Source organism: Mytilus californianus, unplaced genomic scaffold, assembly GCF_021869535.1.
Source record: "Mytilus californianus isolate M0D057914Y unplaced genomic scaffold, xbMytCali1.0.p SCAF_1, whole genome shotgun sequence".
In the NCBI taxonomy this organism is placed as follows: Eukaryota; Metazoa; Mollusca; class Bivalvia; order Mytilida; family Mytilidae; genus Mytilus; species Mytilus californianus.
Genome location: NW_026262581.1, coordinates 121,940,193 through 121,968,111, shown reverse-complemented (window position 1 = coordinate 121,968,111; position 27,919 = coordinate 121,940,193). Strand labels below are relative to the sequence as shown.

Genomic DNA, 27,919 nt, shown 5'->3' with positions numbered 1-27,919 from the left:
TGACTATCCATTTGATGCTTCATAGTTTGTAGTAAAATCACATAATGACATTCTGAGAGAGTAATAACATAACCTGCAAACTCAATCTATGGTGCCACAACTCAAATGAAATACAAATATTTCTCTTTTTATCATGGCAAACATTTCTACAGCATTTTATCAAATAGTAGTTTTATACTATTTCCCAATTTTCATAACTTTTCTTCCAGGCGGTTATCAAATTCTGTCACTATGGCATCATAAAATAAAAAAATTTGTAACAACTTAATATTGAATGCCTATCATCTAGTTAACACTTAACTTCCTAAAACTATAACTAATCCCCTTCACTAACCATCTCTATAAGATGGGCATTTTATACTTTCCCAATAAAAATTGTGTATATAAAATGATCTTTCCTCTATGAATGTGATTACCTTGCCCATACAGGGAAGTTTTGAGGACATTTATCTGCATTTGCTGGATCTGTAATTTTGTCTATTGGTACATCATAACGACATAACTTGGAACCTTCTTTAATGGCAAACTCCTGTACTTGCTGTATAGTTGTAAGTTCCTTATCTGGACATTTAGTTACACATAACATCGTTGTCTCAAGCGGCTTTCTGATATCAAGGAAGAAAACATAACTGAAAAAAAATTATTCATGAATGCATGCATTAATCAGTAACTTGTTGAATATTTTACAATATTTGAACTCTTAGATAAACTATTCTATAAATATTTCATTTTTAAGAATAAATAAGTTTGTTTTAGAAATAAGAACGATTTTAAAGGGCATTTTTTTTGTCATTGAGGTTGTAGATGGAATTGATTTGTAAGAAAGAAGTATCTACTCCTAATAAGAGCCCAGACAATAAGATATTTGGATTTGTTGAAACTTTCATTTTTTCCTTTATGGTTGAGCCAAGAAAATGATGATTTATAGATTGTTGAAACTTATGGTTTACCTTTACGATTGAGCTCAGAAAATGAAGTATTTGAATTGTTGATACCTATGGTTTTCATTTATGGTTGAGCCAAGTCAATGAGACATTAGGATTTGTTGATACTTATGGTTTCCCTTTATGGTTGAGCCCAGTCAATGAGACATTAGGATTTGTTGATACTTATGGTTTCCCTTTATGGTTGAGCCCAGTCAATGAGACATTAGGATTTGTTGATACGTATTGTTTCCCTTTATGGTTGAGCCCAGTCAATGAGACATTAGAATTTGTTGATACTTATGGTTTCCCTTTATGGTTGAGCCAAGTCAATGAGACATTAGGATTTGTTGATACTTACGGTTTCCCTTTATGGTTGAGCCCAGTCAATGAGACATTAGAATTTGTTGATACTTATGGTTTCCCTTTATGGTTGAGCCCAGTCAATGAGACATTAGGATTTGTTGATACTTACGGTTTCCCTTTATGGTTGAGCCCAGTCAATGAGACATTAGGATTTGTTGATACTTACGGTTTCCCTTTATGGTTGAGCAAGTCAACAGACATTAGGATTTGTTGATACTTATGATTTCCCTTTATGGTTGAGCAAGTCAACAGCCATTAGGATTTGTTGATACTAACGGTTTCCCTTTATGGTTGAGCCAAGTCAACAGCCATTAGGATTTGTTGATACTTACGGTTTCCCTTTATGGTTGAGCCAAGTCAATGAGACATTAGGATTTGTTGATACTAACGGTTTCCCTTTATGGTTGAGCCAAGTCAATGAGACATTAGGATTTGTTGATACTTACGGTTTCCCTTTATGGTTGAGCCAAGTCAATGAGACATTAGGATTTGTTGATACTTACGGTTTCCCTTTATGGTTGAGCCAAGTCAACAGCCATTAGGATTTGTTGATACTTACGGTTTCCCTTTATGGTTGAGCCAAGTCAATGAGACATTAGGATTTGTTGATACTAACGGTTTCCCTTTATGGTTGAGCCAAGTCAATGAGACATTAGGATTTGTTGATACTTACGGTTTCCCTTTATGGTTGAGCCAAGTCAATGAGACATTAGGATTTGTTGATACTTACAGTTTCCCTTTATGGTTTACCTTTACGATTGAGCTCAGAAAATGAAGTATTTGAATTGTTGATACCTATGGTTTTCATTTATGGTTGAGCCAAGTCAATGAGACATTAGGATTTGTTGATACTTATGGTTTCCCTTTATGGTTGAGCCCAGTCAATGAGACATTAGGATTTGTTGATACTTATGGTTTCCCTTTATGGTTGAGCCCAGTCAATGAGACATTAGGATTTGTTGATACGTATTGTTTCCCTTTATGGTTGAGCCCAGTCAATGAGACATTAGAATTTGTTGATACTTATGGTTTCCCTTTATGGTTGAGCCAAGTCAATGAGACATTAGGATTTGTTGATACTTACGGTTTCCCTTTATGGTTGAGCCCAGTCAATGAGACATTAGAATTTGTTGATACTTATGGTTTCCCTTTATGGTTGAGCCCAGTCAATGAGACATTAGGATTTGTTGATACTTACGGTTTCCCTTTATGGTTGAGCCCAGTCAATGAGACATTAGGATTTGTTGATACTTACGGTTTCCCTTTATGGTTGAGCAAGTCAACAGACATTAGGATTTGTTGATACTTATGATTTCCCTTTATGGTTGAGCAAGTCAACAGCCATTAGGATTTGTTGATACTAACGGTTTCCCTTTATGGTTGAGCCAAGTCAACAGCCATTAGGATTTGTTGATACTTACGGTTTCCCTTTATGGTTGAGCCAAGTCAATGAGACATTAGGATTTGTTGATACTAACGGTTTCCCTTTATGGTTGAGCCAAGTCAATGAGACATTAGGATTTGTTGATACTTACGGTTTCCCTTTATGGTTGAGCCAAGTCAATGAGACATTAGGATTTGTTGATACTTACGGTTTCCCTTTATGGTTGAGCCAAGTCAACAGCCATTAGGATTTGTTGATACTTACGGTTTCCCTTTATGGTTGAGCCAAGTCAATGAGACATTAGGATTTGTTGATACTAACGGTTTCCCTTTATGGTTGAGCCAAGTCAATGAGACATTAGGATTTGTTGATACTTACGGTTTCCCTTTATGGTTGAGCCAAGTCAATGAGACATTAGGATTTGTTGATACTTACAGTTTCCCTTTATGGTTGAGCCCAGTCAACAGACATTAGGATTTGTTGATACTTATGGTTTCCCTTTATGGTTGAGCCCAGTCAATGAGACATTAGGATTTGTTGATACTTATGGTTTCCCTTTATGGTTGAGCCCAGTCAATGAGACATTAGGATTTGTTGATACTTATGGTTTCCCTTTATGGTTGAGCCCAGTCAATGAGACATTAGGATTTGTTGATACTTACGGTTTCCCTTTATGGTTGAGCCCAGTCAATGAGACATTTTCCATCATCTTGTCTGCATTATCTTCATCACATGTGTTTCCAAAACTATCATAGCCATACACCAATCTAAAGGCATCTCCATGTGACACAGAAAATGCTGCTATGTATATCTGAAAACATTTATTTTTAAATAATTGGTCTTTTAAACTATGTTCCACTTAATGTCTTTTCGATTCATAGGTTGTCAGTGTAATAGTTTATACTGGAAAAAGCTTCAACTAATTGATTGATTGTTGGTTGCTAAATGTCCAGTGGCAAATATTTAACATATTTCAGATGACACCAAATTAGCAATACAAATATAAACTCACAGGATCGGAACAGTTGGTACACCTAGTGAAGGAGCAATAGTTTTGACTGCCACTATACATCAGGGTGTAAATTGTAGGGTCAGAATTTTGGCTTATGTGTCACCTGTGAACCCAAATGAAGAGCTATTGCTCTGGGTTTTTAACATACAGAGTGTAACACTCTCAATACTCACACCTTGGATTTAATGTCCCCTTGTTACATTGTACATTACTTAGTACATGAATTTATTTATACCACATAGCCAAACAGACACCCCTCAACAACAATCTTACTGATGGATAGAAAAGGCTCTCATGATAGCCACTCTTATTATAGGAGCTTACCGTAGGATGGTAATGATAATGAGGCCTCAGTTTTTTAAGCTCAACTGATAAAATACATGTAGTAAATCAAAGCATTGCTGAAAATATCATATTCTGACCATTTTCTGATTTCAATATATCTAAATGAAAATAACTTGATAACTAGTTTGTGCTGAAGCTTTCAGAAAGAGAAAGAAATTTTATGCTTTATGTAGATATATCCACATGACACAACTAATGCATGTAGCCACTGAATGTATAAGTAGTCTTTTATATTGACAGAGTCCTTTTCAATCTGACTACTTGTCTAACGCTTTCCCTATTTACACATTCCATTAGCTGGTAATTCTTATCTTTTATTTAACTAAAAGCTGATATTTCATTGGTCAAAACAACTTTTAGATGAAAGCTTACACACAGAGAAATTCTTGTTCAGGTGTATCCAATGAAACAAATATGGTGCCTGGTCAATGACACTACATTTGAAGAAAACAATAAACCAAAATTTGGCAATGCTAAAGAATTTCCATTAGGTTTATCATATTAAGATTTGTTTGCATTTAAAGGTCATTTTTTTCTCCAAATGTCATTTTCATTAGATTACAAATGTGAATTTTGAAAGGAAAGTGAGACTTCTGAAACCAGATTCCTAACCTTTAAATACTAGTGAAGACTTTTTTTAAATGGCTTAACTATATATTCAATGGGAATTATCAGGCTTAATTAAATTGTTTTTTAAGAATTCAATTGATGTATGAAAATTTTTTTTCTTTAAAACATTAAATAATGAATAAATGGGGAATGTGTCAATGGGACACATATGATGCCCCTGCTTGCATATAACGTTATAAAGGGACATAACTCAAGAACGGTAAAAGTGTCACTACCCAAATTTGTACTTGCTCTGAGTTTTGTGGTAATAAGCATTGTGTATAAGTTTCATAACATTTGGTTGAGGCAAACTTAAGTAAGAGAACGGAAACGAAAAAATTCAGCAATTTTTCCATTTGTAAAGGGGCATAACTCTAGAACGGTAAAAGTGACGCCACCAAATTTCTAATTGATCTGTGTTTAGTGGTAATAAGCATTGTGTATAAGATTCATAACATTTGGTTGAGGCAAACTTAAATTACAGAATGGAAACGAAAAAAATCAGCAATTTTTCCATTTGGAAAGGGGCATTACTCTAGAAAAATAAAAGTGACGCCACCAAAATTCAAATTTAATCTGTGTTTTGTGGTAATAAGCATTGTGTATAAGTTTATTACATTTGGTTGAGGCAAACAGAAACCAATTTCGGGACGTATGGACGTACAGACGGACAAGGGTAAAACTTAATGCCCCATCCGCCACGGCTGGGGCATAAAAACCCATTGAGCATTTATTCAGTTTAGTAGTGCAAACAGCCAGTTTACATATAAAAAAAACTCCTGAAAAAGAATGCTTTATCCTATATGAATGTCAGATAGGAAATTAAAGATTGTCTGCAAAAATTTTTTAAGCAGAATGAGATGAATCTCAGTAAACACATCTTTTAATCTATTTGAACTTACCATTCCTGCCCAGAAGAGGACAAATATAAGTAGTACAGGTATGTCCGTACATCCTCTGTTTTCTACAGGATTTGTCAGCCGAGCCTTCTCAGATGAATCTTGCTACAAACAGAAAATTTACAATCTCTTTTAGTATTCATTAAAGTTGTGTTGTAAAGTTCTACTCTCGCCACGCTGAATTGTTTTCCGAAAATGTTTTATTTCATTTATTTGCAAAAATATGCAAATAATATGCAAATGAGAAATACCCTGCTACTGATGTTTATTGATGACAATAAAGCTAAGATATGAGATTACAGGGTGGGATGGGAAGGTGGAGGTGGTTTAGCAGAATGCTGCCTTAAAATTGTTCATCTGGTGCGAATAGCATCAATTTTGACAATTTTTTCGTCCTATTTCTTGACCTGGAGGACTGAAACAATTACTGATTTGATCTATTAACTTATGTCCTCAACAGACAGGTTGTAGAAAAAAATCAATAACTTCCTATTGACATAATGGGGTAAAAAATTCAAATATTTTTATTTCTTTGCACCTTAAATTTATCATCACTTAATCTTTACCTTTTCTTGTGCTAAATATTTTTGAAACATTTGCCACTGGATAATTGTCAATAAATAATCAATTGCCTTTAATAGAGTAATTATTCACTGATGTTGAAAAATATTCCGGTTCTATGGTCTTTTGGTTGAAAGTTGTCACATTGGCAATCATACTGCAACTTTTTATTTTTATATTTCTGGGTCAGACATTAGGTCTGCCCAGGGTTTAAAAATGTCTAACAGGTCTGCCCAGGGTTTAAAATTTAATCATATCATCAATGCTTTACATATTACATTTTGATTGAATACTTGAAAAACTTTTTTACTTAAAGTTTTCAAATAAAATAAAGGATACCTGTCATATTTTTCAAATAAATCATTTTTATAAAACCTAAGAGCCACCAATCTTAATCAGGATACACAATTTACCTGCCTTGTACAAACAAAGTTGAGAGAAAGACAAATGTTTAACTTGTACTGGGACTGTTTCCCTACTTCTTTATGAGACAACCTCAAACAGAAACATAAGGAAAACTTTATTTTCCTGTCATGCTATTAAAAAATGTAATTCTATAATCAATAAAATGCATTAATATTTCAGTTAATTCCAGAATTTAAATACTTGTTTTCCTGTAATTATTCAATTGTTTCTTCTTGCTATAATCGCCTACAATTTACCCAAGCAAATATTAGAGAAAAAAAATCTTCTGAAATCACAATGTCAATATGTAACCAATCAAAATCTTCAATCAGGCAAAATTATTCTTTGAAATAATTGCATAAAGCATGTTTCTTTTAAGATCCAATTGATTTTACCACTGACTTAATATCAATCATAATTATTTAGTTATCTAAACTGGTTTAATAAAGAAATCGAAGTAAGATATCTAGAACATTGCATTATGGGATTTCATGCTGACAGCAATTTATGATGAAATCTGAAGCATTTAAACCTTGTTAAATTGAATCATTTATCTAGCTTATGCTCATGCTCACAGAAAATAGCTTTTTGATCTTCAATGTGTTTTCTTCTGATACAATCTCAGTAATTTGTTTCTTCTATAATCAATAGGGGATAGCATTAAGACATAATTTACTGTAGACAAAATTCAAATTTAGAACTTAGGTTTTGCAAGTATAAAAATTGTTTACTTTTTCAAAAAAAAGTGCTGTTTTTCTTATAGTAGCTGATATCTGCCTAAACTTGGGAACCGAAGGTAAATTTTTGTAAACATGATAAAACAAACAAAACTTTTATTGATTTTTAATTTCTTAAATGTACCAAGTGTCTACGCAATAATGTGACAATATATTTTGTGACCTCGCCTTAGAGGGTTAAGTTACTTGGAATCATCTTTCTAGAAAAGTTGGTCTCTTGTGAGTGGTCACATGCATGCAATCTTATTCTAATGCCGATTTCAATTTTAAAGTCTTTGAACAACTCAAATTCTGCAAAGGAACTTTTAAATAAAATTGTATCTTTCCCATACCATAATACAATTAACAATATCACTGAATACAATAAGGGAAATAAAAAAAATGCTCTTGTTTTCTATATAATTTTAACTAAATTCTGATTAAAAAGATTTTATTAAATTCACAGGCAAAAGTTAAGACTAAGGCAAATAATAGATGACTGTTTTATTAGTAATTAGTCTAATGAAATTTCAGGGTAACAGACAGAAAATAAAAAAACAAGCAATTTTGAAGTAACAAATATAAAAATATCTATTTATTTTTTATATTTACCTGATCACAACAACAGCAATCACCAGCACACATAATTACTTCTTATAATCTGAAAATAAAAGAAAAAAGGTTATATTGATATATATTTCAACCCAATTAATTCACCTATTTCAAGGTATGTAACAAATTATTTACCTTAGAGTACACTGGTTAACAAGATATTTCCCACTCAAACTCAGGTAATCTTTTTACTTCTGCCAATGGAAAACAATATCTGAATTATCATGTCTATTCAGAAACCTCATGTCTTGTGGTAGTGTATGCTCTTTTAACTTTGAGTGTGGGAGGTTGTGTATTCTAAGGCAACTTTCTTTTAAGAGATTGTCTAGATTTTACTAGTTAACATATCTGGATGACTTTATCAATATCTGCTTTATAAAGCAATTGGAATAACAGGTGCTGAGAATATAGACCTCATTTATTATTTTATGTGTTACAGTAATTTTCAATAATTTTTTATTATTTCAGCATGTTTTCCTTATTCAATATATGCTCTCCCTCATACCAACACAATCAAATAGGGACTGTAAAATGCTGTCCCTATTTGATTGTGTTGGTAATTCATACTTGGCAGGGATACTATGCACATAGGGTATTGTATCCTCTTTCACAGCTAAAAAAACAGGACATTCCCATTGGTGCCAGAGTAATTCTGGTTGATTTTATAGTTGAAAGAAAATATTCCAAATAATGCTAAAAATCCAGGCTTATTTCTCCCAAACATAAGGAAAATGAGATGGTTTATGTATATTGGGATATATCCATATTTTTCTCATTCAAAATCAGTGTAGTCCTACTTTGTTTGTATTGGATTTCAGGATTCTTTTATGTAGAACTTTGTGATGTTTAATGTATAATAAACAATTTTAGAATGGTCTGAGAAATAAAAAACAAAAATAATGAGGCAGAATGTCATCCCACAGTCTTAGTAGAACTAAGAAAACACATACTTGACATCTGAATATTCACCTATATGATGAAGAACAGCAATAAAATCACTATTAAGTATAAGTAAACAACAAAAGACTTGATATCATTCCTGTAGTATTTTTTCCCATAGGGTTAAATGTCCTCTTTTAATAGGTTTTCTTGTGTGTTTTTCTGACATATATATATATATAGTTTAATATGATTTAGCTGTTAAAACATAATAGAATAGAATTGTTTTGATTGATCAAATGTTCAATAGTCAACAGGCATAATTCTGAAATGGACCATTCTGACTAAAGTTCAGATCCTGTGTCTAAACAGGATCAATGCTTATACAATCCTATAAAGTTACAAGAAAGAAGTATTCAATTCTTATATTTAGTGACTTTTTTATGCCATCACCATGAAATTTCTAGTTAAATCAAGATTTTTGTCTGTTTTCAGTGCAGTGTTGTAATATTGTCATGGAGAGCACATGCATAGATGTAGCATTTTATTAAAATATTAAATATTATTTTGTAAAATGTCTCAGGATTGTTGAATGCCAATCAAAATTATTGAAACTTTTGTAATATACCAATTTGTAATGTACTACGGTAATTGTCCCATGCAGGATCCATATGTTAAATTTTATATTGAAATTAATGATGAAACTGTTTTAATTGAGAAGAAACTCAGGTGTCCTAGGATGGCAAACATTTGAAAAGGTACAATTTATTTACATTTTAAAATAATGACCAATTGACATTTCTTTGTTACACAATTAATTCATTCATTTGTTCACACGACCAAATGTATCATTTTTTTAATACATTCATAGATATGATTTAAGTCAGTGTAAAAAAAAATGATAAAAAAAGATTAAAAAAATTAAATACATGCAGTATAAGTTTTCATATATATATGTACTTCTTACAACATTTCAATAAAAGCTGTACCCAAAAAAAGTTGAAACAGACAAGCCAGTAACTAAAGAACAGTGTGAAACTATATATGTCAGTCTGGAAAGTCGCTGATGTAATCGTACAACAATTCAATAAAAGCTGTACTCTAAAGGAAAGAATATACAAAATAATGCTAAATCTGGTCTAACAAAAGATACAAAAATAATTTCAATCGATTCACCAGTGTCTGAGAGTAAGTGATTTACAACACCTATCCTCAGCTTGCTTTCAATTGATTTTTAACTTGTCTCAAAGACTTAAACATCTGATAAACATGCAAAATAGTTCTGGACTGTCAGTGAAGCAAGGATGAAAATTCAATCAACATCAGAACTGGATTCCATCTGAAGGAAGTTGTATGTATTACTGCCATAAAAAGAAGAATGGTTTCATGCAAAAGTCTTATCCATCAGATTACTACTATAGAATGGTTCTGGGCTGCCAATGAAGCAAACATCAAAAGTTCAATGAACAGTAAAAAATGAGGCTCCAGACGGGTTGCTAAAGAAGCAACGCAACATCAGATCCCAAATGGATTGTCACTGAAATTTGCATAAAGCTTTATAAATATAAAAAGGCCCTAGCTGATTTGTTAATGACTTTATATGAGCAAGAAAATCAACATAGTTTGTTTTGCATGATACAATAAGTTTTTTGTAAATGTAAGAAAGAGGGTCTACTTAGAATGTTAGTTCACTGTATGTAATATGATCCAGATGAACTGTAATATCACTATATGTTACAATATGATCAAGATTTACTGCAAGTTCTTTATATAAAACCAGAGAAAATTTCATTGGAAAATAGGTATTAAGGTGGGTTTAAATCAAAGCAAAGATAATGGTTTGGAATATTGAGAAAATTAAGTCCTCTTGAATCTGGATGAACCATCAAGTGTTAAACATCAATATTTTGAACGAAAATTCCAAACAGTAAACCAAATATCAAAATTAGACTTAGTCAATAATTATACAAAAATTGTCTTTGAATAAAATCTCAAAGTTCAACGGACAATTGATAAAAATAGGTTTTACAAAGGTCATAGACAAAAATCTGTCAATAACAAGAAACTCCATATTGTACAAGAACAGTAAGCATGATAACAAAAGGCTATTTTTTTTTGTGGGGAATCTTCTTATGATGGTAAAAAATTATAGCACAAGTTAATAATAAAATTACTAAAGTTACAAAAATAATGATGGCTGAATGTCTGACTATATCAATACTTCTATATGAAATAAAAATAAAATAGTGCTTTATGACACTCCATCAATATTTTTTTCTTAATAATATTTAGATATAATTTCAGTAAAACAGAATCAAGGAATAAATTCCATGCTTTTGACACCATTTCTATTCTTTAGAATTTTCCTTATTTCTTTGATAATTGTTTGTATAACTTAATTTTCATTTTTTTTGTTAAAGCAGATCTGAATTATTCATATATACAGCATTAATGATTTTCTACCCTTGACAGAAGAATCTAAAACTAATCTCTCATGAAAATTACTTGGTAAACTGCTTCAAACTTGGTAAATTTAATCTTTCACAACCTTCAAGATTTATGTAAATTTGGTGAACTTTGCAAAAATCAGTTAATTAACAAGCCTTCAAACTTATAAGTGAAAGAAGAATTTCTTTGGACAATGAATGTTACAACGCCATTCAACTGTAATGGCATAAAGACTTTCTTTGGACGACAATGTAATATTACAATGCTATTCAACCGTAATGGCATAAAGAATTTCTTTGGACGACAATGTAATATTACAATGCTATTCAACCGTAATGGCATAAAGAATTTCACTCTCAATAACAATGTTTTGTTCTTAAACCTTTTGCCATTTTAAGTGAATGAGAAATTGTTGACGACAAGTATATTTGGTCCTGATCTAGAATTCTAATCAGTCACTATAGACATCATGTCAAGTACCTATTGTACATCCACAAAGCCAAAACCATTTCCTATTTATTGCCATGATTGAGATACATGACTTGTTCCATATATCAATTCATAAATCATAGAACTCCTTGCCAAATTCAATCTCTACTAGAGTGTAAGAATTGAATTTTCTCTTGATGATAGCTATACTGATTGTCTGATTGCATTGCAGCATAATTCCATTACCGATTCAGTATTCTTAGGGGCATGTAATCCATTGTAAAAACCATCATTTTTCTCACCAAATGAAGTAATTAGGAATTGTCAGAATCTTTTACACTAATCAAGTCAAACAAATCAAATCTGTAGAGCAAGAAAATATAAAACATAAATTATTTTGATGTCTTGAAGAGGAACATAGAAGAAATTATATGATTTTACAGAAGATTTCAGTATTGATTTTCAACTATAATTTCACATGAAATCAAATGCTGAGGGCAAAATTGCATCAATTATTGTGTTCTGTATGATATATTAAATCATTCTTGTTTGAGATAAATGGCAGATCTAGAATGTCAAAGTCTGACAGATCCTGTATTAAAGATAAGCCAAACAGAGTATCATACCAGTACGGATGGATGTGTAAAAACACGACTGACCATTTATACTATAAAAGGACATAGTCCAATATGACCTCATTATCTTTATTTATAAAAATAAGGAGATGTGTTAAGATTGCCAATGAGACAACTTTACTTTTCTTTTGAAAGCTTGTATTTCATAAAAGGTGTCTGCATATAGTTAAAAGCAATCTGTTACATTTTTTTCCAAATTGATTTATTTTCTTTTTTTTTTTTAAATCTTACAACAGAAAAACCCAAACAACTGTTACAGTAACATATAACTCTGTTCTACCATTAGCTTACATGACGAACAAAATAAAAACATTGAAAACAAATAATCTTACTGTTCAAAACTAATCAAGATTGTCAAGCAAAAAAAATTGACAACTATGATCAAAAGTACAAAGAACAAATACATTTCCTGAAACCATGCAATTAGCTTCAGTAATTTCTCCATATTTTTCTCCAGAAAGGTTATAAACATTCTGAATTTGTCACCAAAATTGCTCAGTATTTCTCATTTTGAATATCAATTAGGTAATTGATTCTGGCAGTGAATTCTTCTACAGAATATAAACGTCTAATCATTGGGGATATCTTCACAACTTTTACTTAATTAAACAAAAGGGGCCACTTCACTTTTACAATTCCTCAATTTCAAATTCTTTGCATTTAACAATTATTGTGCAGTTAAAATTTACTCAGTGTAGTCAGTATTTCCTATTTAAGCAGAACATAATTCTGAAACATTCTGACAACTGCTAATGGTACTTGATGAATTCTGAATCCTGTTTTTTTAACCATATCAATATTATCAACTTGTATCATCCAAGACCGATGTTACTTGAGAATTTAAATGTCCACGATATCAGCATGACAAAGACAGCCTTGTCACAACTCTTTGAGAGTGTTTTATAGGTGGTTTGTTAAACCACAATTTTGTTTCATGCACTAGTATATGACTCTCTTCTGTGGCATTTAAAATTCTTCCATTTATTAGTTCACATTTTTATATTAACCATATTCCTTCTACCTAGGAGTTTGTCATAAGGGGTATTAGGTGGCAACCACCCATGCTTGATTTGATGGTTACAAGTGTCTGTTTACTAGCTCTGTAAGTGAACTGACAGTGAACTCAATTCATGAACAGAATTTGATGCCCCAAATCTTTCAAGTGCAATACTGTTAAATCTCCTGAATATAAATACTGTCTTGTACCTGTTAAGTATTAGTTAACTGAAGAAATAATATGACAAAATAACATTAAATATTGATATATTACTGTATAATTTTCAACTTTACAAGAATGATAATAATTGGTTCACTATTTGACATATATGTGAAGTGTTACATTTTTCATTGAAAATTTGTGAAATACATGTATCTTCAAGTATTCTTTCCAAAAAGCTGCAAATCTTTTTTGTTTCTCTTACTACTGTGTATTTAGCATAATGTCTGTTTTGTTTGGTGTAACCAAGACTAAACAAATTAATTATTACACTTCAGGCAAGTACCAAGACAGAACATATCAATTATTACACTGCTGACAAGTACCAAGACTAAACACTTAAATAATACACTACTAGCAAGTACCAAGAAAGAACACATCAACTATTTTACTGCTGACAAGTACCAAGACTAAACACTTAAATAATACACTACTGGTAAGTACCAAGACAGAACACATCAATTATTTTAATGCTGTCAAGTAGCAAGACTGAACACTTAAATCATACACTACTGGCAAGTAAGAAGACAGAACACATCAATTATTTTAATGCTGTCAAGTAGCAAGACTAAACACTTAAATTATACACTACTGGCAAGTACCAAGACAGAACACATCAATTATTTTACTGCTGACAAGTACCAAGACTAAACACTTAAATAATACACTACTGGTAAGTACCAAGACAGAACACATCAATTATTTTAATGCTGTCAAGTAGCAAGACTAAACACTTAAATTATACACTACTGGCAAGTAAGAAGACAGAACACATCAATTATTTTAATGCTGTCAAGTAGCAAGACTAAACACTTAAATTATACACTACTGGCAAGTACCAAGACAGAACACATCAATTATTTTACTGCTGACAAGTACCAAGACTAAACACATCAATTATTACACTGGTGGCAAGTACCAAGAATGAACACATCAATAAGTATAAGAGCACACATGCTGAATGTCTCACCTGCTTTACTGACCATTGATTTTATGTTGAAATCTTAAAGATAAAGGTTTTAATACAAATATCACATAAACTTAAAATTTTTAAAGATCCATGACAATGAAGTCAAGGTCAGATAAAACCTGTTAGATAGACATGTAAACTTTTCAATTATTCTGTACACAAAATATTGTTGACCTATTGCTGATGGTAATTGAAAAACAGACCAAAACACAAAAACTAAACATTGGCCAATGAACCATGAAAATGAGCTCAAGGTCAGATCATTCCTGTCAGATAGGCATGTTATCCTTACAATTATTCCATACACAAAATATAGGTGACCTATTGGTATTAATACTTGAAACACAGACCAAAACACAAAAACTTAACATAGACCATTAAACCATGGAAATGAGGTCAAGGTCAGATAATACTGGCTAGACCATCATGTTCATCTTACAACCATTCCATACACCAAATATAGTTGACCTTTTGCTTATAGTACTTGAAAAACAAAGCACATTAACTTAACATTGACAAATGAACCATAAAAATGAGGTCTATGTCATATGAAACCCTTACAATCATTCCATACACCAAATAAAGTTGACTTACTGCTTATATAGTATCTGAGAAACATTCTTATCATGTAATTTTAACCTTGATCACTGATCCATGAGAACCTGTCTGACGAACATGTTAATATTGCAACGAACCCATATACCAAATATATTTATCCTATTACTCATAATAAGTTAGAAATTCGCATGACAAAAAACTATAATTTCTTTTCAAGCAGTCGTTGAACCATGAAAATAAGGTCAAGGACAATGAACATATGACAGAAGGAAACTTCGTAACATAAGGTATGTGAATACAAGATGTGACGCATTCCAGGTTTTCTACCTTCTGAAATATACAGCTTTATACCAATGGTTAACGTTAGTCGGATAGTAATCCCTATGTCTCGCATTCTGCGACTTTTGTCGCAAGCGAGACAATACTGCTGGCAAGAACCAAGACTAAACACATCAATTATTACACTATTGACAAGTACCAAGACTGAACACATCAATTATTTTACTGCTGGCAAGTTCAAATACTGAACACATCAACTGTTACACTGCTGGCAAGTACCAAGTCTGAACACATAGACTATTAAACTGTTGGAAAGTACCAAGACTGAACACATCAACCAGTACACTGCTGGCAAGTACCAAGACTGAACAAATCAACTACTTTTTACACTGCTGGCAAGTACCATGACTGAACACATCAATTATTACACTGCTGGCCAGAATCATAACAGAACACATCAATTATTACACTGCTGGCAAGTACCATGACTGAACACATCAACTATTACACTGCTGGCCAGAATCATAACAGAACACATCAACTATTACACTGCTGGCAAGTACCAATGAATACATCATCTAATTAAACAGCTAATAAGTTTTGATACTGAACTACTGGCAAGTACCAAGACTGAGCACATCAAATATTACACTGCTTGCAACTACCAAGACTGACAACATCAACTAATGTTACACTGCTGATAAGTACCAAGACTGAAAACATCAATTATTACATTGCTGACAAAGACAAAGCCTGAACACATCAATTATTTCACTGATGGTAAGTGCAAACATTGAACACATCAATTATTACAATACTGGCAAGTACCAATACTGAATACATCAACTATTACACTGCTGGCAAGTACCAAGACTGAACACATCAACTATTACATTGTTGGCAAGCACCAAGAATAAACAGCAACTGTAACACTGATGGCCAGTACCAAACACTGAACACATGAACTGTAACACTGCTGTACAGAACCAAGACTGAACACCTCAACTAATACATTACTGGCAAGTACTTAGACTGAACACCTAAATTATTACACTGCTAACAAGTACCAAGACTGAACACATCAATTATTTTACTGCTGGCAAGTACCAAGGCTGAACACCTCAACTATTACACTGCTGGCCAGAACCATAAAAGAACACATCAACTAATTACACTGCTCATAAGTACCAAGTTTGAAAACATCAACTATTACACTGCTGGCCAGTACCAAGACTAAACACATCAACTTTTACACTGATGGCTAGTTCAAAGACTGAACACCTCAACTAATACATTGCTGGCAAGTACCAAGACTAAACACACCAACTAGTTCACTGCTGGCAAGAACCAAATGTAAGCCCTATCAAGTGTTTAAGTAGATATGATCATACATAAAAGAGATTCATTCCGTTAGTCTGGAGCCTATTTTCTTATGATCCAAATTTTCTCTACAAAGTCTGTTGAATCCTTAGAATTGAAAAAACATCCATTGCATTACATACAATCTTGAACTGTTGAGCTCATTTTTGCACAATTCTGAATTTTCATATGAAATAATGTGATTTCCTTGTTTCAATAAAATGTCCACAACCACAACCTGAATATTTCAAAGGTTCAAATGCAAGTTCCACAAAGAGTAGAAACAGATACAGACCTTTTACATTTTTACCACTTACTCACAGGCTCCTAGGGTTCTAAATAAAGAGTTAAATCTCTTTAAAAAAACACAAAATTTTTGTACAGTGAGTACTGATATAAAATTTTTTTCTTTCAACAACTTACAATTTTGTATAAAGTTGTTCGTACTGTAAAATCAGAAATTATTGCGTGCATTTATTATTGCGATTTTTGAAGAATGACAAACATGCGAGATTAATTATTGTGATTTTAGAAAATTTGCATACTGACATATGTATTAGATATCAGAATGCGATTTCTTTTTATTGCGATACTTTTACACAGTCGCATTATTCCCATTAATAAAAAGCTCGCAATAATTTTTGAATTTACAGTATCTATGCAGTTGTACTGAAGTCTTTTGGAGAAATTCAATGTATATATTTTTTTTTCATTTCCAATAAACTATTTGGATCTCATTAAGAATATAAAGAAGCTAACTCACCTGTAAATGTTTCTTTCTACATAGATATACAAATCTCATTCAATTATTGATATTTCATTAGAATTATCTGGCTTTAATAATCTTCAAAGAATGGCACATTGTACTGCAAAACACAACTCTAGCTCGATATTTCTTTTCACATTCTGATGGCAATAAAATATTGAAGTGCTCTCAAAACCAGAAACTGCAATTTACTTTTCTACTCAAGTCGGCAGAGGACAAATTAACAAGCGTATGATTCCAATGCTAAATGAACTCCTCCGGGAGCAATTTGTGTTTTCCGTGAGTGGAAGACATTTTGTATTGCTATGCAGAAATATAAATAGTTACAATATTTAATGTTTTTACCAAATATTCATAACAATATGTAATATCATGGTATGCTCACTGCTTGTGACAATTAGCTGCAATGAATCATAAAATAACTGTAAAATAAACCTCAGTACATATACATGGTGAATGTTAATCTCACCAATCAATACGTATGATCAATAGTAAAGACAATTCCACTATTGTCACTTCAATACAGTCATTAAATTCCCATATCATGCTTTCACGGAAAAAATCAAACATATTCCAATATTATTTTAATAAAATAGAAAAGTATCCTTGATTTTCTTTAATTTCATAATATTTTTCCTATTATACAACAAACAATGACATAATTATATAAGTAACAGCTTGAGAAGATGTTATTTTTGAAGTCTATACATTGGAAACACTAAATGGAATATCTTGTTTCTTTTAATATCTATTACAGAGGAGAACTTAAAAGCATTACATGTAAAATAGCCAACAAAATAGCTACATGATGAAATATCATATTTTACTTCAAATCATTCATAATTCATGATTACTAAAAAAAAAGAAATTCTTCGAGATTCCATAATAAATGGTATTGCCCAGAAGGTTAAACACTATCATGTATCAAATATTCTGTTTTCTGTTCTATCTAGTAACTATGATCAGCAAAAGCAGTGAGGATAAATCCAATTTATCAGGCTGTACTTATGCATACATATGTATGTTATGTCAAGACAATCTCAGGATAAAAGAAACTTGGCAGCATGTATCTAAAAGTTTAAACTCTTTAAATTTCAAAGAAGGAGGTATGACAGGAGCCTTTTTTTGGCCCCTGAAATTGCAAAAATAAAGAACACCATTCAAACCTATAATAAATTGCTTCGCCAACCATGAACAGTTGGGGAAAAAATGGACACAATATTTGCGCTTGATACAGGTTTGAATTTGGATTGTAATTAAATATTTGACACATAATAGGTTTCCGACACAGAATAACTGCAGTCAAAGAACTTAGAATTGGTTATATGATTTGAATTTATATTCAATTTTTTGCTTTTTTTTCACCTCCCCCCCCTTTTTCCCCCAAAAAAATTTCTTCCCTCAAGATATGGTCATAATCTCAATTCAAATTTCCAATGGAGTTTACCCATAATTACCCATTTAAATTTACCATAGTGCTAACTTAATCTATTTTATAATAGAATTTAAAATATGATGTCAAATCTTTCATATGGATTTTTTTGAAAAAAAAAATATGCAACATTTGTAGATATTTTTACTGGTCTTCCTTTATAAATATGCATTTCTTTATACATAATTTAAAAGCAGTGTAAGGGAGGTAATCAAAACATTGTGTTTGGATTACCTCCCTTACACTGCTTTTAAATTGTCTTAAGTAATTGTCCATTAACCATTTCTTTATACATAATTTAAAAGCAGTGTAAGGGAGGTAATTCAAATGATGTGTTTGAATTACCTCCCTTACACTGCTTTACATTATGTTTTGTACTAAAGTTACTGTCCATTAACCAGGACACCCTTGTTTTCCCCCTTTTTTGCCCCTAATTCCTAAATGGTTTGAGCCATAACCCCCAAAAGCAAATCCTAACCATTCCTTTGTGGTATGAAAACTTGTGGTATAATTTTGCCCCTAATTCCTAAACGGTTTGAGCCATAACCCCCCAAAGCAAATCCTAACCATCCCTTTGTGGTATGGAAACTTGTGGTATAATTTCATAGAGATCCATACACCGTTCAACAAGTTATTGTCTGGAAACTAGAAAAATGCTTATTTGGGCCCCTTTTTGGCCCCTAATTCCTAAAACTGTTAGGACCATAACCCCCAAAATCAATATCAACCTTCCTTTTGTGGTTATAAACCTTGTGTTTAAATTTCATAGATTTCTATTTAATTATACTAAAGTTATTGTCCGGAAACCAATTGTCTTCGGACGACGACGAAGTGATACCAATATACGACCGCAAAATTTTTTGGTGTTCGTATAAAATGATTGTAATTGTATTGATAAATGAACAAGTTAATATAATATGGACACTTTAGTGCAGAAAACTAGTGATGTCAAAATGATGTCACAATAAACTGCTTCGCTGAGCGCAGCTGGATACGCCCACAGAGGTCCAACCCTGAACAGTTGGGGCAAAAATGGACACAATATTCAAGCTTGATACAGGTCTGAATTTGATATACTAAATATTTGATATATTATAGGTTTCTGAATTAATGTAGTCAAAGACCTTGAAATTGGTTATATGAAAGATTTCTAGCTGTTGTGCAATACACTATGCTGTTGCGTAAAACTTAGTAAATCTGTTGTCAGACTATAAACAAATAAAATCTTATAACTCGGAAATATAAAATCAAAAATTTATAAAAATCAAAAGGGAGCTTACAAAAATAGATATAAACAATTTACCAAAGTTTCATAAAAAAATGCTGAAAGCATTTTTGAGTTATTGTCAAAAAACTGGAAAATCCCCCTTTTTGTAATGAATTAAACCCAATAAATCGGAAACGTATAGTCTGAAATTTATAAAAATCAAAAGGGAACTCATGTCGATAGAAACAAACAATTCACCAAAGTTTCTTGCAAATTGGTGAAATTGTTTTTGAGTTATTGTCTGAAAACTGGAAAATCCCCCCTTTTTTAATGAATAAAACCCCAAAACTCGGAAACGGTAAATCCTTAATTTATAAAAAACAAAAGGGAGCTCACGTCAATAGATATGAACAATTCACAAAAGTTTCATGCAAATTGGTGAAATTATTTTTGAGTTATTGTCCGAAAACTGGAAAATCCCCCTTTTTTAATGAATAAAACCCCAAAACTCGGAAACGGTAAATCCGAAATTTATAAAATACGAAAGGGAGCTCACGTCAATAGATATAAACAATTCACCAAAGTTTCATGAATATTTGTTAAAGCGTTTTTGAATTAATGTCCGACATGTTGACGACGGACGGACGGAACAGACAGACGGACGGACAGACGGTCAACGGTATACCATAATACGTCCTGTAAACGGACGTATAAAAATGTAAAAATTGACATATTTAAACTAAAACAAAATACGTATGAGCAAAGGCTTAACCCCAAAAGATATTCTACACACATTTGAATTTTATTTTGCTACAATAAAGTTTGTAAAATAAAAATTGAAGCAAAATATATTTCTGGAGAAAGCCTTTGCTCATATCTAAATATTAATGCAAAATGAGGCTATTCTGACAGTTTTTGCAGTTTTGCACTAAATTCAAGAAGTTTGAAGCTCTGATGCCAGCATGTAAGACAAAAATTCTAAAATATAAATACCGATGTCTAACAGACTAACGTCTTATAAACATCCAAAGTACGTTATTTGGTATCTGTTTCTATATGGGTACATTGTAGAATCCCTATGGGCTTTATAACAATGATGGTAGATTTATTTTAATTTTTTTCATTTTGAAATTCAAGTGCAAAGATCAGAGGTAAACCAGTATATCACTGTATTCAGATTGAGGAATAATTACTTCCTATACTTTTAGTATCTTTAACAAATTATTTCTTATAATATCTGAATCAGAAGCCATACTTTTCAATTTGGACAGTTCTGAACTGAATGATATTACAGTGCAAGATGTAATAGAACAACAAGCATAAGTCAGCTAACTTCAAAGACCACAGAGAATGAACTAAGCACTTAACAGTTGGCGTGTATGTCAAAGGGGGTAATTATCTATATGCATCAAGAGAGATATCAGCCAAACAGAAAATAAATTACATATTTTATTATCCAATATTGTGCATGCAGTATGCTCCAGGTTCTAAAAAAATCAATGTCCACATAGTTCTATTTGGTAAATGCTTTATACTGACTCAATGAAATTCTGGCTGATAATTCTATAAATAAATCCAAATAGAGAAATAAAAGAGGCAGAATTGCAGAGTAAAACACATCAAAGAAATTAAGTCATCTTTTTTTTTCTAAATATGAATATGGGTAAAAATCTATTTATTTCCTCAGTTTTGTCCAAGATGGCATTATGATATGTCCTGTTCTTGTGGTGCATGTCTTTATCTTTCAGAGTTATAGGGTGTTTTTCTTGTGAGAGAGCAGTCTACATTTACATTTTATAATTGTTCTGTGTACATCTACGTCATTTGGTCTCTGGTGGATAGTTGTTTAATCAGCAATCATACAAAATCTATTCATTATTATAAATATAGTATAAAATTCACAAACCACCTACAGTTAATAGATCAAAAGCAAAACATTAAACAATCAGAAACTATCTATCAGACAATTATATATCAATATAAGCTCCATACCTACAAGGATAGCTGAAGGTGGAGAGGCACGATCAGAAACTACCTATCAGACAATTATATATCAATATAAGCTCTATACCTACAAGGATAGCTGAAGGTGGAGAGGCACGATCAGAAACTACCTATCAGACAATTATATTTCAATATAAGCTCCATACCTACAAGGATAGCTGAAGGTGGAGGGGCACAATCAGAAACTACCTATCAGACAATTATATATCAATATAAGCTCCATACCTACAAGGATAGCTGAAGGTGGAGAGGCACGATCAGAAACTACCAATCAGACAATTATATATCAATATAAGCTCCATACCTACAAGGACAGCTGAAGGTGGAGGGGCACCATCAGAAACTACCTATCAGACAATTACATATCAATATAAGCTCCATACCTGCAAAGACAGCTGAAGGTGGAGGGGCACAATCAGAAACTACCTATCAGACAATTACATATCAATATAAGCTCCATACCTGCAAGGACAGCTGAAGGTGGAGGGGCACAATCAGAAGCTAGGAGGGGCATGATCAGAAACTACATATCAGACAATTATATATCAATATAAGCTCCATACCTACAAGGACAGCTGAAGGTGGAAGGGCACGATCAGAAACTACCAATCAGACAATTATATATCAATATAAGCTCCATACCTACAAGGACAGCTGAAGGTGGAGGGGCACAATCAGAAACTACCAATCAGACAATTATATATCAATATAAGCTCCATACCTGCAAGGACAGTTGAAGGTGGAGGGGCACCATCAGAAACTACCTATTAGACAATTATATATCAACATAAGTTCCATACCTGCAAAGACAGCTGAAGGTGGAGGGGCACAATCAGAAACTACCTATCAGACAATTATATATCAATATAAGCTCCAAACCTGCAAGGACAGCTGAAGGTGGAGGGGCACAATCAGAAACTACCTATCAGACAATTACATATCAATATAAGCTCCATACCTGCAAGGACAGCTGAAGGTGGAGGGGCACAATCAGAAGCTAGGAGGTGCATGATCAGAAACTACATATCAGACAATTATATATCAATATAAGCTCCATACCTACAAGGACAGCTGAAGGTGGAGAGGCACCTTCAGAAACTACCTATCAGACAATTATATATCACTATAAGCTCCATACCTGAAAGGACAGCTAATGGTGGAGGGGCTTGATCAGAAACTACCTACCAGACAATTATATATCAATATAAGCTCCATACCTGCAAGGACAGCTAAAGGTGTAGGGGCACGATCAGAAATTACTTATCAGACAATTATATACTGTAAATTCAGAAATTATTGCGATGTTTTTATTATTGCTACAAATGCGACAGGGTTATAATCGCAATAATTTAAACTCTCATTTTCGAATTTTTTTATATGAATTAAACAAGATTTTTATCAATATCATAAAAATTGAAATCACATTCTAGTCTAAAATGACAAAATCGCAATAATAAATGCACGCAATAATTTCTGAATTTACAGTATTAATATAAGCTCCATACCTGCAAGGACAGCTGAAGGTAGAGGGCACGATCAGAAACTACCTATTAGACAATTATATATCAATAGAAGCTCCATACCTGCAAAGACAGCTGAAGGTGGAGAGGCATGATCAGAAACTACCTATCAGACAATTATATATCAATATAAGCTCCATACCTGCAAGGACAGCTGAAGGTTGAGGGGCACGATCAGAAACTACCTTTCAGACAATTATATATCAATATAAGCTCAATACCTGCAAGGACAGCTGAAGGTGGAGGGGCACCATCAGAAACTACCTATCAGACAATTATATATCAATATAAGCTCCATACCTGCAGGGAAAGCTGTAGGTGGAGGGACACCATCAGAAACTACCAATCAGACAATTATATATCAATATAAGCTCCATACCTGCAAGGACAGCTGAAGGTGGAGGGGCAAGATTAGAAACTACCTTTCAGACAATTATTTATCAATATAAGCCCCATACCTGCAAGGACAGCTGAAGGTGGAGGGAAACCTTCAGAAACTACCTATCAGACAATTATATATCAATATAAGCTCCATACCTGACAGGACATCTGAAGGAGAAAGGGCACGATCAGAAACTACCTATCAGATAATTATATATCAATATAAGCTCCCTACCTGCAAAGACAGCTAATGGTGGAGGGGCTTGATCAGAAACTACCTATCAGACAATTATATATCAATACATGTATAAGCTCCATACCTGCAAGGACTGCTGAAGGTGGAGGGAAACCTTCAGAAACTACCTATCAAACAATTATATATCAATATAAGCTCCATACCTGCAAGGACAGCTGAAGGTGGAGGGGCATGATCAGAAACTACATATTAGACAATTATATATCAATATAATCTACATACCTGCAAGGATAGCTGAAGGTGGAGAGGCATGATCAGAAACTACCTATCAGACAATTATATATCAATATAAGCTCCATACCTGCAAGGAGAGCTGAAGGTGGAGGGGCACGATCAGAAACTACCTTTCAGACAATTATATATCAATATAAGCTCCATACCTACAAGGACAGCTGAAGGTGGAGGCGCACGATCAGAAACTACCTATTAGACAATTATATATCAATATACGCTCCATACCTGCAAGGAAAGCTGAAGGTGGAGGGGCACAATCAGAAACTACCTTTCAGACAATTATATATCAATATAAGCTCCATACCTGCAAGGAAAGCTGAAGGTGGAGGGGCATGATCAGAAACTACCTTTCAGACAATTATATATCAATATAAGCTCCAAACCTGCAAGGACAGCTGAAGGTGGAGGGGCATGATCAGAAACTACCTTTCAGACAATTATATATCAATATAAGCTCCATACCTGCAAGGACAGCTGAAGGTGGAGGGGCACAATCAGAAGCTAGGAGGGGCATGATCAGAAACTACATATCAGACAATTAAATATCAACATAAGCTCCATACCTGCAAGGACAGCTGAAGGTAGAGGGGCACCATCAGAAACTACCTATCAGACAATTATATAACAATATAAGCTCCATACCTGCAAGGACAGCTGAAGGTGGAGGGGCACCATTAGAAACTACCTTTCAGACAATTATATATCAATATAAGCTCCAAACCTGCAAGGACAGCTGAAGGCGAAGGGGCACAATCAGAAACTAGGAGGGGTATGGTCAGAAACTACATATCAGACAATTATATATCAACATAAGCTCCATACCTGCAAGGAGAGCTGAAAGGTGGAGGGGAAACATTCATTTTCATGGCATTTTCTACTGGTAAATAAAAGTTGAAACTTACATGTGATATCTATGTAATAGATCTACTCAGTGTACAGTAAATATGACTTTTTTGCAGAGTTTAATTTAATTCACATTTTTTAGGGCCAAATTGGGACCCATATTTCTTTTTTTTTTTTTTTTTGTCTCAACTCATTTACTGATCTTTATAAAGAAGGAGATACTATCATGATGTTATCTTAAATTATTTAATTTACAGGGAAAAACATTTTCCATTCTATAGTACCCCAGTACCAAAACTAAGCTCAATCTGCTACTGATCATAAAACAACAAACTGTTCATAAAATCAACTGAATATTCATAAACTCAGACAGAAGAAAACTTACAATCTATACTTTTCATCTCTATACTCGTACAGAGGCCATGGATAAGATTTTTGAGAAAATGACAAATGGTGAAAAAAAACTAATAAGAACGTCATAATTATCTGGCCATCGTGAGTGCTAATAATGCTTAATAAAACTTTATAATTTAAGCATGAAATTAAGGTCAGAGTGGCCTACTAATGAAGGACAACTCATTTAACATAAAAGCAATTAGATACAAGCAAAAGTATAAAACAAAATGTCTTCAAATATGCATAATTTATTAGTTTTTTTTATTTCTGAACAAACAAAAAAGTTCAACAAGTTGAGCTTTACATCACAATTTCTTCATTAATAGAACCTTACATTTTTCACTGCAGAACAAATGATCAATTCCACATCAAAGAGAAGCTATCAGATGCAAGTTGTAATCAGAAATGTTTCTTCCTTCTAATTAACCCTGTCACTGAAGCCAGATTGATTGTACAACATCATCATACTTGACTAGACATCATTTATATCATTTAACAGCATTATAAAACTTTTATTTGCTATGCTGATTTTACCAGTTATCTTTGAAAGGGATTATTGATGTTATAAAACTGTTGAAAACTGGAAAACCATTAATGATATAATGGTCCAGGTCTTGAGGCATGAATATAACTGAAGCTGTGTCTATTACAGCATAAAATGACTACAAGTTACAATGGCAGATACAGAGAGGAAAGTTCAAGCTTACTACAATAGAGAAAGATCAAAGCAGGCCATGTACTACTAGCTGGTCAATGTCACATGTTGGAAATACTTCAAAATATTTTCCTTCCTGATTTTGCACTTATCAAACAGAACTTTAAAAAATGTTTATCAAACATGTCAAAGTTTATATATGTACAAAATATAAGGAAGTAATGAATGTCATATCAAAATCACTGATTATACATGTAGGAGCTCTAATAAGGGCAAACTTGGAGAACCAGTGATAAAGTTATTCTAGGATAAAAGTTAAAACACAGTAGTTGATATGTTTACAGATATTGACGATCAAACATATATTGGAGATTTTTAAAATTTTATATATAAGATTCATGCTACTTCATTTTTATTTGATGCATTTGTACTTGACTTTTTTAAAAAGATAACTATGATATGATACTATAGGCTAGTAAGAGTCTAGAATAAGAAACATCATTTTACATGTCATATTTATATGCAACAAAACTGACACCTTACCTTTATATTTCAACATCACAATCATTACTAGTGTTTGGACAATTCTGACATTTATAACAAGTCTTTAGTACCATTGTGACATTCAGATATGATCAAAACACATGATACTGTTAAATAACTCCCCAAAGGCATCATTTTCAATTGTCAATAAATAGTTGATTGCAAAAAATCTATATGATTTTGTTATCCTTTGTAAACGTAAACAACCAAAACGACATTGGTAGATTAAATATGTCATTGAATGTACCCATAAATGTAGATGAAATTGAAAAAGCAGTTAAAAATCTGAAAAATAATAAAGCCTCTGGTGACGATGTTATTATAAATGAGTATTTGAAGCATTCATTTCATATTCTATCTAGTATATTAGTAAAGCTGTTTAATATTATATTTGACAGTGGCATTATTCCCGAGATTTGGTTATTGGGAAATATTATACCATTATATAAAAACAAGGGTGACAAATTGGATCCCAAAAACTTTAGGCCTATCACTATTATTAGTTGCTTTGGTAAATTATTTACCTCTGTTTTGAATACAAGATTAAACAATTTTTCTGATGATTATCAGATAATTTGTGAAAATCAGTCAGGATTTAGAAATGGATATAGTACTACAGATAATTTATTTGTTATTTACATGTTATTTAGCTTAATGAAAAGTAAAAAGAAAAAAATGTATTGTGCTTTTATTGACTTCGCTAAAGCCTTTGATAGTGTATGGAGAAATGGATTGTATCAGAAATTGCTTGGACACGAAATTAATGGTAAAATTTATAACGTAATATTCAATATGTATAGTGGTATTAAATCAAGAATTGTATATAATGGTCAATCATCTGACTATTTTCCTTGTAATATTGGTGTAAGACAAGGAGAAAATCTCTCTCCTTTTTTATTCTCCCTATATCTGAATGATTTGGAATCTTTTTTACAAATGCATGATGTTTTGGGACTAAGCTGTATATCTGAAGAAATTGAGAATGAGATGAATATTTATATTAAGCTTTTTGCTTTATTATATGCAGACGATACTGTTCTATTTGCTGAATCAGTTGAATCTCTTCAGTCTCAACTC

The 27,919-nt window shown here is 32.5% G+C and overlaps 1 protein-coding gene across 28 annotated transcripts in view; it reads right to left on the bottom strand.

The window, feature by feature from the left end:
• Window positions 1-27,919, bottom strand: part of LOC127711900 (choline transporter-like protein 1) — a 60,995-nt gene that overhangs the window by 18,950 nt on the left and 14,126 nt on the right. For 5 of the 28 annotated variants that reach the window (XM_052218087.1, XM_052218059.1, XM_052218093.1 and 2 more), the window contains 4 exons: window positions 7,833-7,881; window positions 5,542-5,643; window positions 3,336-3,484; window positions 417-629 (listed from right to left, as the gene is read on the bottom strand). In XM_052218087.1, the coding sequence (XP_052074047.1) occupies window positions 417-629; window positions 3,336-3,484; window positions 5,542-5,643; window positions 7,833-7,865 (497 nt within the window). In that variant the 5' untranslated portion in view covers window positions 7,866-7,881. The other 23 variants (XM_052218081.1, XM_052218127.1, XM_052218214.1 and 20 more) reach the window with 23 other exon arrangements.